This window comes from Atta colombica, unplaced genomic scaffold (genome assembly GCF_001594045.1).
Source record: "Atta colombica isolate Treedump-2 unplaced genomic scaffold, Acol1.0 scaffold27, whole genome shotgun sequence".
Classification (NCBI taxonomy): domain Eukaryota; kingdom Metazoa; phylum Arthropoda; class Insecta; order Hymenoptera; family Formicidae; genus Atta; species Atta colombica.
In genome coordinates this window covers 3,942,182-3,956,924 of record NW_017259370.1, presented here as the reverse complement: position 1 = coordinate 3,956,924, position 14,743 = coordinate 3,942,182, and the positions used below count along the sequence as shown (strand labels likewise).

The 14,743-nt window shown below is 28.8% G+C and overlaps 2 protein-coding genes across 2 annotated transcripts; both read left to right on the top strand.

Moving 5' to 3' along the window:
- Positions 1 to 292: 292 nt before the first annotated feature.
- LOC108689350 lies at positions 293 to 4,230 on the top strand. Its single transcript, XM_018196080.1, has 6 exons — positions 293 to 360; positions 472 to 591; positions 657 to 747; positions 1,119 to 1,252; positions 2,705 to 2,837; positions 4,174 to 4,230. The coding sequence occupies exons 1-6, from the start codon at positions 293 to 295 to the stop codon at positions 4,228 to 4,230; spliced, it is 603 nt and encodes a 200-aa protein (XP_018051569.1).
- A 7,181-nt stretch (positions 4,231 to 11,411) lies between these two features.
- Positions 11,412 to 14,224, top strand: LOC108689348. Its single transcript, XM_018196079.1, has 6 exons — positions 11,412 to 11,479; positions 11,591 to 11,707; positions 11,773 to 11,863; positions 12,234 to 12,367; positions 12,565 to 12,697; positions 14,168 to 14,224. Exons 1-6 carry the CDS (start codon positions 11,412 to 11,414, stop codon positions 14,222 to 14,224), a joined length of 600 nt encoding a protein of 199 aa, XP_018051568.1.
- Positions 14,225 to 14,743: the final 519 nt, after the last annotated feature.

The window sequence follows — 14,743 nt, the reverse complement described above, 5'->3', positions numbered from 1 at the left end:
AAATTTATAAAACTTAAATAAATTTTACTTAAATAAATTCTTGATATTTATACATATATATATATATCATGTACTTTTTATTTCAATGTTAGTATTCGCCGCATGTGGTATGTCTATTTATCTTTTCTTGTCAATCTGGCCTGGTATATTTGATGTAATTTTGGCTATAAACAATTCCCGATCACGCTCTGCAGGAATTCATATCGCTACAGAATATTTTGTTGATCAAGAAAACTTTTCCTACTTAATTCTTTTGCATACAAACGCAGCTTCCTGTATAGGCGCAACTGCAATGGTAGCAACAGGAACGATGCTGATAGTGTACCTCAAACATATTTGTGGAATGTTTAGCATTGCAAGGTAGAATTCAGCATAATCATTTGCTTTATAAGTGAAATCTATTGTTTGTTTATTTTCAATAAAACTTAAAAAAAATTAAGAACTTACAGAAAAAAATATGTATTCATATAGTTTCCGTATTAAGAAGGCAATGGACATTAATATGCAACACGATGTTATGTATGAAGAAAAAATGGTTATAATTTATAAAGGAATAATATGTGCGATAGACATTCATCGCAAAGCTACAGAGTCAGTATACATTCTGCAATATCTGTATAATGTGCTTTTTAACTAATTTTGTTTTCTTTCTAAAGGTTTTCTCAAGTCTTTATAAAAAGTTTTGAAGGATCTTTCTTTTGTTTAATAGCGGCTAGTATGGTTTGTTTAACCAGTACTCTTGTGCAAGTAAGTTTTATTTATTGTTATTACATTGTATCTTTCCATGAAAGATACAGTATTCATAATATTAAGATTAATTAAAAAATCATTAATTAGAACAATATGGAAAACTAAGTTTCTTTAAAAATAAAATTATTCAAAAATTATTCATGATTATTCTTCGATTATCTTTTTTTTATAATCATGAGCTATATTATTCATATACATATGTATGTTAATAAAATAATACTATTTTCTAATATGCGCAACAAATGAAAATAATTTATTATGTAATGCAAGCTGTATAATTTGTCCTAAGGATTTACAGAAAAAATTACAAAATTTCTGGCTTGTAAAAAGGTAAAATACACATATAACATATTTTTTATATTTTTTAGATCATAACATATAATAGCACAGAGAAACTTATATTCCAACTTGTATTTATAAGTGGCCTCTATGTTTACATGTTTTTGTCCAATTATACTGCACAAGATATTACAGATCATAATGAATACGTATTTGCTACAGTGTAAGAGACATTTGTATACGTTCATACTTAAATAATTTTATAAATTTTTGTAACAAAAAGCTGAGTTAACAAAAGTATTCAAAAATAATACTACAGAGTGCGTCATCAAAATCCGGACAAATTTCAATTTAAATTTTCCGCTATACTGTGCCTCCGACAGAAATTGTTGCTGGCATCTGAGAAAGCCTGATGCTTTTAGTAAGCAATCATATTCTCAAAATGGCCGCGATATTGCGGATAATCGAAGAGCCGCAATCATCGAAGGCCTTCACGCTGGGCACTCAGCAACGGAAATAATTCGGTTCTTTGGATTCTCGAAATCGACCATTTATGACAAAATTTGTGGCAAAATTTTCGGCTTTAAAACAGTCGCAAGTTTCAGTATATCAGCGAGTAAGAGTTACTCGAAAGAACGCGAGAAATTCCACAATCATTGAAAGAGCTCAAGGGCTGATTTCGGATGATCCAGAGCAATCGTTACGAAAATTAGCATCGATTGTTGGTGTAGGTAAGCCAATGCGTCGAATTGTCGAGGAGGACCTTCGATACAAATCGAACACAATAAAGATACGATATAGATACTCTCTTCTAAAGCCGAGTTGTTTGCTGCAATATGCTGTTATTTAAAAAACAAAGCGTTGGGACGAATCAGGTTCTTTTCTGATGAAAAAATTTTTACTGTTGATATCAAAATCAACCGGAAGAATGACCGATGACTTGCCTACAGGATGAAATACGAAATTTCCGGCCAATGAATACAAGGTGTTGTATCCAGTGAGGATGATGTCACGCCACAAAATTTCTTTAAAAAAAGGGAAATTGTCATAAAAGAAGTGTATTTGCGCGTTCTGATGGATGTGTGATGGAGTGAAGTCGGATGGAAACTGTAGTGTCCGGAAGGCCATATGTTTTTCAGAACATTGCACCGACTCATTCAAGTCACTTGATTCAAAATTGACAACGTCGATGTGTTTTGTTCCAAGGCCTTCTGGCTTCCCAACAGATTTAAATCCCTTGAACTACTATGTATGCAGCGTAGTTGAAAGGGTCACAAACAAGTCTCGGCATCCCAATGTGACTTAATTAAGGACCGCTAATGAGGAAGCATTCGTCGGCATGGACAGCGCTACATTACAGAGTGTATGTGAACGCTTCTGATCGAAAAAAGAGATCATCATTCAAGCTAATGGGGGATATACCGAATAAATGTGTTCTACAAGGACCCTCAAGTGCCATATAAAAGGATTTTTTGTATATCTATAATATTTAATTTTTTGTATACTTATAATATTTAATTTTTCATTAAAAATATTTTGTTTAAAGAAAATGTTCGATTTGTCCGGATTTCGATGACATGTATTCTTGAACGAACACACTATAACAATTTATACTGTAACAAATTTATTATTTTTTCAAGATAGGTTTTACATTAGTTTATCATTGTTTTTGTAGATATAATATTGAATGGTATATGGCTCCGTTAAACATACAGAAAATGATGTTATTTCTACTGCAAAAGGGTACAAAGGCTTTTCATTTGATCCTCGGTGGAATATTCGTTGCGTCTATGGAAAGTGCTGCTACGGTAAAAGACATATATTAAGCTTTTTTCCCCGCGAATATTATTGTTTAATCGAAAATAATAACATTCATTCAACATTTTGACTACTTTAGAATTATTTAGATAATCAAAAGTAGCTCTATTAAAATAAGTTGAAACTGAAATGTAAATTAGCTGACCTAAAAAAAAGAATAAAGAACAGAGAAAATTGTTAAATTGGTACTATATATTCATTTGGTGTGTTGCATTCCCGAATATTATGCAATAAATCAATTTTTCTTATTTGAAAATATATTGATGGATTAATCCGAAAAAATGGATTTTTTTTTAATTTAATCTCGCTTTGCGTGCAAACTTAGAAACCTATGTGGAATCGCGCTTCGCGTCGAAAATTGTAAACCTCTGAACAATGAAAGGTAGATTTTAATATTAATAAACAAATGTTAATATATCACTGTAAAAGTTCGTAAAACGTACGCATGTAGTACGTAGATCATGAAGATATGACCGCAGTACGCGTTTTATCACAGTATTTCGCAACTGTGATAGATTTTCTTACTTGGATATAATAGTTAACTTTAACACTTAATATCTGGTTCCGCATGACAGAACTTTTTTCTATCAGATACTTTTATTTTATGCAAAAACGAGTTAAATGAGCTAATTTTATCAAAATCGGAAGTGATAGTTTTTTTAAACAGTTACAAAAATCAGTAAATATATTAAAACTTTGATCTTCGTCATTGTATTCTTCAGAGTTTTTGCGTTATAAGTCTTTTAATAATTCTTCGCGACCGATGCTAATCGAACGTAACCTAAGAATGGATATGAGCCGCGAGAAGAATATGAGAATTCGCGAAAATCGTACCGATACAATATAACGATCAACGAAAAGAACGATTTATCCAACTCTCTCTATTTTTACAAATTTGCCAATAGCAACATAATTTCCAAATATTTGGCTAATTTGTTATGCTTAGACACGAAAAGAATTTAAACATCAATTATGACACTGTAGTACACTAAGATTCAATTATCACCTTGTACTGATAACAATTTAAGTAAACTGCACAAAGACTTAGAGCAGACACTGAACAAAACCAACTATGAATGTCATTCGTAAATAGGTGGTTCAAAGACAAAACAAAGATGACAGTTCTTAAGTCATATTATTAGGGTTACATCATTGTCATTACTCTTAAAAAAAATGTTCAGAAAATACAATGGAGATGCAATAACCATCGACATGACCATCCAATTCAACCCTATATTGTCCTTCCAATATTTTAACAGACATTGTCCACGCAACTTCAGTATAGCTTCTTATAGATTGAAACAAATGAAGATATTTTCATTACAGTTGATGGGTACTTCAATATCTTACTTTACTGTTCTCTATTCTACAAGTATCAAATAATAATTGCAAAATAATTAAGACAGGTATGTATAAAAATAAAAGAAATATGAGAAAAAAAGAGAGGAAGAGAAGAAAAGGAAGAAAAATGTAAACTAATTTAATCAAATTAATTTATCCTTGATTTTAGGTGTCGTTTCCTGTAAGTATCGTTTCAATTCGACAAAAAGTAAAAATAAATATTTATTTAAAAAATTGATATAGTAAATATCTATAAAATATCTATAAAAATATTAAAAAATATAGAATTTAAAACTGACATTATATTAATAAGTCACGATATTGAAATACATGTGTTAGAAGGGGTCGTATCGCATCTGCGAAATCTATTATCGATTCCCTAAAAAAAGTATGTATTTCTTTATGGAAAATAAATATATGTTGCGAGCACGATTGCCATAATCAAATAATCGACCACTTAACCATACACCTTTTCTAGAAAAGTGAATTACCATCATGTGCTCTTTTATCCGACAATAATATGTAATTATTTCTGTATTGCATTTAAATTAAAATAAGCAATTCAGCTTAAAATTTACATATAATAAAAAAGTATTTTATTGTATTTTAAGCACGTTTATATTTTTAACTATAATTAAATAATTCAGTGACTCGCATAATAAACAAAATATTAAGTTACAATTGGAAGCAATTTGAATAATGCAACGAGATCTATCAGAAAGTACAATTGATTTTTCATATTATTGTACGCTTTTTATTTATAATAATTCAATGTTAGTATCGTGGAAGATATAATATTATAATGACATATTATTGTAATAAAAATTAAAAAAACATTTAATTTGAAATCATATTAATTTTCCCTTTGATTCTGTACTTACATTAATTTATATATATTTAGAAAAAGCTAATAATCTTCAAGAATTTTTTCACTAAATGAAAAAAATACTAATTTTAATATAATACGATATATAAAATTATTTTTTACAGTTTAGAATATTTATTACTCTATAAATCAGATCAAATTTACTTAACAATGTTTTCTTTTTGTATTATTATTATTATACTATTTGCAATCAAATACAATCGTTTAGTACTAAAATAGAAATTGTATGAGAAAAATAATTATTTATATACTGTTACATATTGTACTATAATAAACTACTCAAGCAAAAAGTTCCGACAACATTTCTTTTAAGTTAGTTCCCTTGAAGCGCTATAAATTTACTAATGTTTGAAAGCATTCCTAGAAATCACGTTCTAATATTTTCAGTCTCTTATCCTATTTGCAGTTGACTTCCTCGGTACACAAGAAGAACCATTGTTTTTTCATGTAAGTCGAAATCTTTTGTTGTGTTAGAAATGTAGTGAAAGAAATGTTTGGAAAAATGGATGCACCAAACAGCTTGCTCTCTTTTGCACGAAAACACCTGTACATCGATCATTAGATGTCGAGCAATATTATATATATCTTACCTGGCATATTGTTACGACTGTAAAGAATCCGCCATATATGTTCTTGCGACTTAGTATCGCTTTACTTTTTCCTGTTACTGCTAAGAAGTTTTGAAAGATTCTGTTGCGCACGAATATAAAGTGACTGAAAATGCGACGAAAGTACTGAAAGACTTGTCGGAAATGATTTTCAGGAATACTCTCAAACATTAACAAATATTGGCGAATGCATAGAATTGCTTAAGGGGATTACTTTGAATAAAATGTTTGTATAAATGTAATGGTTATTCACATTGTAAAATTAATCTTACACTATTAAAAATGTCATGAATTTTTACATACTTTGAATTACATAAATTAAATTCAATTTTATGATACTAAATTAAATTTAACGTATCTGAACTGAAAATATATTTGAGTACATCTACATAAAATTTAATGTACTTCATAAAATTTTACGAAGTTTAATACATTTTTTATTTTTATGTAGTTGCGTAAAATTTAATATAAGTAAATGTTAAATTTAAATTATTTATAATTTCTTTTTCATTGATAATATTAAATGTTTTCAATGTGCCTGCTTGAAATTTGCTTCTGTTGCATGTAACAGAAGCAAATTTCTTTTTTTTTTACAACAATTTGTTTCGTGCTTGATGCAGGAAGTGGTATGAAATAGATTTTATTTCACATGAGAAGCTTGTACAATCTTCTGTAAAGAAATAAATTCACAACATTTCTATAAGAAACATCCGTATAATTTTCTATATTAATGATCGCTTAATTGCTAAAAACTTTTCTTAAAAAAAATTTATTGAATTTCCCACATTATTCAATAAATAAATATTAAAACAAAATTTGTGTATTTGTGTTGAAAACGGTCCAATACGTGTTAACAATTTGTGTTGAATTTTTTAACACATTCAAGTGCTAATTTAGTAATGTGATTATGTTATTTAAAGATTTTTTTGTGAAATAAGTATTCAATATTTTTTAGTGTCAAAATGACACAATTTATGAGTAAGTGAACGAGTAACATAAAAGTAATGTATTTTAAAACGTAAATTCTAAGACAAATGAATAAAATCCATGTTAATTTAACAAATAAAAAATAATTTTATGACAAAAAATATTCTTACACGGTTTGTTTACAAATTATCTTTTTTCGATGTTATCTTTTTTTATATTTACTCTCTTATATAATATTTGTGTTACCTTCTAACATATTCATCTTGTGCAAAATTAACTCAAAAATTTGAGTCGACCATTTGGGACATGCGATTTAAGATAAATTCAACACATTTTTTCCAACTGTGTAGTTTATGATAGAATTTCTATTTTTCATTACTTCAAATTATATTAGATAATTTACAATGCACAAGAAAATGAAAGTTATAAAGTATTCAGTCGAAGGGGAGGATGCGCAAATTATTACTTGATTTTCGCAATCAAGTTTCTTTCCTCGTAGAGGATCTATATCAAGTCTAAATATTTTCATCTCAATCGAGTTCTTATACTCGCTCTTGTCTTATTATCGATCAAATCTCGTACAAATTCGGATAATTTTATACTTTGGAATTCAGTTAAGTTATATTATTTTCCAGGTTAATATATTCTATATTATATGCAAGATTTCTAATTGTATTATTGGGAGTACAAATTAGTTCGGTCTGTTTCCCTAAAAATGGCTCCAGCTGTCGTGAATGGTTCATAGTGACAGCTAATATTGGCGGTTTCAGAGAGGTTGAACATCTGCTAATAACATTCAGTTTATATCGCTTTGAGTTTCATACAAATACCTTGATTTTTACTGTATTTGAAATGTCGAATTTTGTGTTAACCAAGCAGCATTTGCGGGAGGTTTTGATTTTTTGCTTTAATTGGAAGAAAAGTGTGGCTGAAGCCCATGCTTCGAATGCTTGTCGAAGTTTGGTGACTATTCCAACTGATAAATCATGTAGGGAATGGTTTCGACGTTTCAAGGATGGAGATTTCAGCGTTGAAGACAAGCCTCGCTCTGGACAGCCAAAAAAATTCGAAGACAAAGAATTAGAGGCATTACTCGAAGAAGGTCAGAGTCAAACGCAAGAGGAGCTTGCAGAATCATTGGGGGTAACTCAACGAACCGTTTCTGTACGATTGAGAGCTATAGGGAATGATTCAAAAACAAGGAAATTGGGTGTCTTATGAACTGAAATTGGGAGATGTCGATTTTTCACTTGCGAACAGCTGATTCAAAGACAACAGAGGAAAGGTTTTTTGCATCGGATTGTGACTAGAGATGAAAAGTGGATATTCTACTACAACCCCAAGAAGAAAAAATACTACGCTAAGCCCGGTCAATCGTTGCCATCGACCTAAACATCAGCACCACGACCGAACATTCATGGTTCGAAGATCATGCTCTGGTGGGACCAAAAGAGTCTTGTTTACTATGAGCTGAAACCTGGCGATTCCATTAAGGGCGGTATCAGCTACAAATGATTCGTTTGAGCCGTGCATTGCGAGAAAAACGGCCAGAATACGAGAAAAGACATGATAAAGTTATTCTTCTTCATTACAAGACTCGGCCTCATGTCGCTAAAGTCGTAAAAAAATATTTGGAAACGCTCAAATGGGATGTTTTATCACACCCACCGTATTCTCCGGATATTGCTCCTACTGATTGTTCCGAAAGATGCAGCAAGTTACCGGTTTACTTCTTTCGCAGAAATCGAAAATTGGCTCCAAAATTGGATCGCCTCCAAAGACGAGTCATTTTTTCGAGATGGAATTCGAAAATTGTCTGAGAGAAAAAGTAGTAAGCAGCGATGGATAACACTTTAATTGATCTGTTCATTCATTTTGTTTTGAAATAAATGCACAAAAAACGAACCGAACTAATATGTACTCCCAATATATACATATATTTATTTAGAATGCGTGGGTATCCTAATTTCAGGATAAAATTTTTTATTCGAAGCCCGAATCTCTAATTGGAATCCGATATTCAATTTGAGATATTTTTCTGGGATCGCTCCTAAATTTTTAAGTTTAGAAATTTCCATATGTATTATGTTATTAAATGCAAGAATTTATAAACAAAAAAGTCAATCTGTGAAAAATTGTTTATTTTAAACTGAAGTATAAAAGTATAACTCTTCGACGATTTCTGATATTAATTTTTTACTTCGTTATTACTTCGATATTTATTTCGATATTTATTTCGGTATTACTTCATGTGGCCGCAACAATGTTATCAGCATCATAAAACAATCGTTCGCTTGAGACTTGAGTTGCAGGAATAGAGAGTAACTGCCTAGTTATTGCTAATCGCGAATCGTATAATGTTATATTATACTTCCATCAATCAATTATGTCGATTTGTTTAAATACTATGTCTTCTGCCAAGTTTACGCCTTTAATTCTTTATATGTGAAAAATACAAATAAATTTGTATTTTTTCTTGTCTCTTTGGAGAAAGAGGTCCTTCTGGATTTTCTTCTTCATCCAGAACCTCCATGAAAAAACTTCGCTAATTTAGATTTACTTATATAAAAAATAAAAATAAAAAGAATCATTTCAATAAATGTACACTGTTCAAAGCAAAATGTTTAAGTTGAAATTAACGTTTAAGTTAAAATTCACAAAGATGTATGGTGGAATTTTTAAGACATGCAAAATATTAAAATTAATTTAATTTTCTGCATGTCTGAAAAAAGTCCACTAAGCGTCATTAAAATCAAAATTTTAGATACTGATTTTGAATTTTTAGATACTGATAGTATCTAAAAAATTTATTTTGTTTCCAAATATTAAAATATTTCACTTTAAACTGTCAACAGTTTCGATATTTGATTTCCTATAGAAAGACGATCTTTGAATTATGGATACAATAACCTGCCATACGTCAATATTTTGCATTTTATAATAAGTTCAAAACAGATCTATCAAAAGAATATTGCATTCACTACACACGCACACGCACACACACACACACACACACAACACGCGCGCGCGCGCACATAGAAGTGGTGATATAAATAAAATATTTCTGATAATACTCTATCGGAAAAAATTAATAAAATTCAAATTTCTATATATATATAGTTATATATATATACATACATACACATACATACATTTTTCACTTTTCCAGTTTGATACGAAGATAAATTCATTTTCAATGTATTACACAAACTATTATTAATGTTAATTTAATTAATTTCTTCCGACAGAGTATCAGAAACTCTTACTTATAATATCACTGTGAATAATGTCATACAAAGTATGTATAAAATATAAATTATAAAAGTTTCAATATAAAACATTACATAAAATATTAATAAGACATAGATTTCAATACCCTAAAAATAAACACATTTTATTGATACTTAAGATTAAATTTAATGACCAACACTATTTTAAAAGATCAAACGTACCTTGTGAGTATATACACTATAATGAAACGCATATTACAATAAAATGTGATGAGTGTGCTTGCGCGACCATCTATCGAGTTTCTCTATACGAATATTTTTCCATGGGATATAAACATCTATCAAACTTCTTTCAATATAATTAAATCGATCGTACGGTCAAGTTTTCCTTATAAAACAGTAATGAATTATAAATATTTTAATCTCGTGATATTACTGCATTTCGTTTTGCATATTAAGTTAAATTGAAGTTACAATTTACTAAAAAATAAAAATTGAAATATTTTCAACTTATTGTTAGATTAATAGAATCAGAAAAAGAGAATAGACAATTTCTTATTTTTCACAGTTAAATGTACTTCAGTATTCAGTTTATACAGATGATTTGTCTTGAGACGAAGCACTTCAGGCTCAATAGATATCTTTTACTCGCGATTGGTTTATGGCCTCACCAGAGATCGAAACTTGCTCAAATTCAATTTATCGTACTTTTTACTATTTTAATATCTTTTATTGTATTTCAGGTGGTAATAAGTAATTTTTCATACGAAACAATAATTAACACTAGAATTCGAAACTTATTCACACAACTTATTAATCACATTAAGGAATTATTTTTTGATATGAAATTTTCAACAGAATTATTTTTTTGCAGTTTACAACGTTTTTAACTTTAAAATGCACTGCAGATCTCATTATCAATGTTCTATCATCCGCATTTTTCTTCATTTGCTATGCGATTAAATATTATTCGTTTTGGATTAACACCAATACTGTAAGTCAAATATTTATTATACAGTTTCCAGACAAATATTCATGATAAATAAATCTTCAAATAAGATATTTTTTAAATACTTTATACGAAAACTGCATAAAACATTATTGATGTAATAGATGAGAGTTTCACTAGAACAACTTCAGTATGTTTGTAACGAAATAAAAAATAAAAACGAAATTGCTATTATAGAAAAGTATGGCCGTATAGGAAAACATCAAACGAGAATAATTACGAGTAAGATAGTAAATATATGCACACATTTTAATGAATTATTAATAAGAGTAAAAAATTTATAAAACTTAAATAAATTTTACTTAAATAAATTCTTGATATTTATACATATATATATAGTTTTCTTTCTAATTTAATATGTAGCATTTGCCGCCTGTAGCATAACTATTTATCTCTTTCTGCCAATCTGGCCTCGCATATTTGATGTAATTCTGGCTATAAACAATTCCCGATCGCGCTCTGCAGGAATTCATATCGCTACAGAATATTTTGTTGATCAAGAAAACTTTTCCTACTTAATTCTTTTGCATACAAACGCAGCTTCCTGTATAGGCGCAACTGCAATGGTAGCAACAGGAACGATGCTGATAGTGTACCTCAAACATATTTGTGGAATGTTTAGCATTGCAAGGTAGAATTCAGCATAATCATTTGCTTTATAAGTGAAATCTATTGTTTGTTTATTTTCAATAAAACTTAAAAAAAATTAAGAACTTACAGAAAAAAATATGTATTCATATAGTTTCCGTATTAAGAAGGCAATGGAAATTAATATGCAACACGATGTTACTGAAGAAAAAATGGTTATAATTTATAAAGGAATAATATGTGCGATAGACATTCATCGTAAAGCTACAGAGTCAGTACACATTCTGCAATATCTGTGCTATAACGTGCACTACTAATTTTGTTTTGTTTCTGAAGGTTTTCTCAAGTCTTTATAAAGAGTTTTGAAGGATCTTTCTTCTGTTTAATAGCGGCTGGTATGATTTGCTTAACCAGCACTCTTGTTCAAGTAAGTTTTATTTTTTGTTAATAAACGCGCCTATCTTTCTATAAAAGATACAATTTTTGGTAATATTAAGGTTAAAAAATCATTAATTAGAACAGTATGGAAAAATAATTTTCTTTAAAAATAAAATCATTCAAAAACTCATGATTATTCTTTGTTCTTTTTTTTATAATCATGAGCTATATACATTATTCGCATACGTATGTTACAAAAATAATACAGTTTTCTAATATGTGCACCAACCAATAAAGGAAATAATTTATTATGTAATGCAAACTGTATAATTTATCCTAAAAAATTACAGAAAAATTACAAATATTCTTGCTTATAAAAAGTTAAAATACACATATAATATATGTTTTATATTTTTTAGATCATAACATACAATAGCACAGAGCAACTTGTATTACAACTCATACACATAAGTGTCCTCTACATATACGTCTTTTTGTCCAATTATACCGCGCAAGATATTACAGATCATAATGAATACGTATTTGCTACAGTGTAAGAGACATTTGCATCGTTCATTCGTACTTAAGTAATTGATTTATAAATTCTTGTAATAAAATGCTGAATTATCAAAAGTATTCAAAAATGATACTATTACTAAACGAACATACTATTACAATTTATACTATAATAAATATTTTTATTTTTTCATGTTAGATTTTACATTAATTTATCACAATTTATTTTTGTAGCTATAATGTTGAATGGTATATGGCTCCGTTATACATACAGAAAATGATATTATTTCTACTGCAAAAGGGGACAAAGACTTTTCATTTGATCCTCGGTGGAATATTCGTTGCGTCTATGGAAAGTGCTGCTACGGTAAGAGACATATATAAAGCTTTTATTCCCCGCGAATATTATTGTTTAATCGAAAATAATAACATTCATGGTCATTCAATATTTTTACTACCTTAGAATTATTTAGATAATCAACTAAATAGTTCTATTAAAGTAAGTTGAGACTGAAATGTAAATTAGCTGAGCTAAAAAAATAGAATAGAACAGAGAAAATTCTTAAATTGGTATTATATATTCATTTGGTGTGTTTCACTCAAGAATATTATATAATAAAATAATTTTCCTTATTTAAAAATATATTGATGGATTAAAAAAAAAATGGATTTTTTTTTAATTAAACCTCGCTTTGCGTACAAACTTATAAATTTATGTAGAAGCGCTTCGCGTGGAAAGTTGTAAACCTTTGAACAATTTAAGAGAGATTATAATATTATTAAACAAACGTTAATATATTGCTGTAAAGTTAATAAAACATATTTAGTGTAGAACATTATGTAGTGTAGAACATGTAGATCATGAAGATGTGACAGCACGTGTTTTATCACAGTATTTCGCAGCTGTCATTGATTTCCTAATTATCCTATCGACTATCCATCGATATAATTAACTTTATAGCTTAATATCTCGTTTCGCAGGGCAGTCCCTTTTTTCTGTCAGATTGTTTTATTTTATGCAAAAATAGGTCAAATGAGCTAATTTCATCAAAATCGGAAGTGCGGTAGTTCTTTTGATTAATTACGAAAATCAATAGATATATATATATATATATATTAAATTATCCTTCTTCGTAGTCATAATACTCTTCAGAGTTTTTGCATTATAAGTCTTTTAATGATTCTTCGCGACCAATACTAATCAAACGTAACAAATTGGTACTTAACAATAGATACGAGCCGCGAGGAGATTATGAGAGTTCACTTGCGAAAATCGTATCGGTACAATACGATAATATACGATAACAACTAGCGAAAAGAACGATTTATCCAATTCTCTATTTTTACAAATTTGTCAATAGCAGTATAACTTACGAATATTTTATGCTATACACTAACTTACAAATATTTTATATTATACACTAACTAATTTTTTATGCTACACGAAAATAATTTAAACATCAGTTATCACATTGTAGTACACTGAAATTCAATTACCATTTTGTACTGATAATGCTTTAAGTAAATTGTACAAAAACTTAGATCAGACATCGAATAAAATCAATTTTGAATGTCACTCATAAACAAACGACCGAAGACAAAACAAAATTCACAGTTCTTAAGACATGTTATATATTAGCGTCACATCAATGTCATTACCATTAAAAAAATATATTGGATTTAGAAAATACAATGAAGATATTATACGATTTAACCATTGACACGACCATCTAACTTCACTCTTTGTCCTTCCATCATTTTAACAGACATTCTCCACACAGCTTCAATATATTGTAGCTCCTTACAGGTTGAAACAAATAAGATATTTTTATTACAGTTGATGAGTACTTCAATATCTTACTTTACTGTTCTCTATTCTACAAGTATGAAATAATTGTAAAATAATTAAGATAGGTATGTATAAAAGTGAAAGAGATATGAGAAAATAAGAGAGGAGGAGAAGAAAAGGAAGAGAAATGTAAACTAATTTGATCAAAATCGTTTAGCCTTGGTTTTAGATGTCATTTCCTGTAAGTATCATTTCGATTCGACAAAAGGTAAAAATGATTATTTAAATAAAAAATCGACATATTATAAAATATCTATAAAAATATCTATAAAAAAATATAGAATATAAAACTGACATTATATTAATAAGTCACAACATTGAAATATACGTGTTAGAAGGGATTGTACTTCGCATCTGCGAAGTATATTATCGATTTCCTCAAATAAAGTATGTATTTCTTTATGGAAAATAAATATCTGTTGCGAGCATCATTGCTATAATCAAATCGACCGCTTAATCATATACGTTTTCCAGAAAAGTGAATTACCATCATGTGCTTTTTTATCCGACAATAATATTTCCTTCTGCATTTAAATTAAAGCATTTCAGCATAAAATTTACATA

Excerpts from the sequence above, each read along its gene's own strand:
- LOC108689350 (XM_018196080.1), top strand. The coding sequence starts at position 293 with ATGGTAGCAACAGGAACGATGCTGATAGTGTACCTCAAACATATTTGT. Across the intron at positions 748-1,118 it reads TAACCAGTACTCTTGTGCAA|ATCATAACATATAATAGCAC; the intron begins GTAAGTTTTATT and ends TATATTTTTTAG. Across the intron at positions 2,838-4,173 it reads CTATGGAAAGTGCTGCTACG|TTGATGGGTACTTCAATATC; the intron begins GTAAAAGACATA and ends TTTTCATTACAG.
- LOC108689348 (XM_018196079.1), top strand. The coding sequence starts at position 11,412 with ATGGTAGCAACAGGAACGATGCTGATAGTGTACCTCAAACATATTTGT. Across the intron at positions 11,708-11,772 it reads ATTCATCGTAAAGCTACAGA|GTTTTCTCAAGTCTTTATAA; the intron begins GTCAGTACACAT and ends TTGTTTCTGAAG. Across the intron at positions 11,864-12,233 it reads TAACCAGCACTCTTGTTCAA|ATCATAACATACAATAGCAC; the intron begins GTAAGTTTTATT and ends TATATTTTTTAG.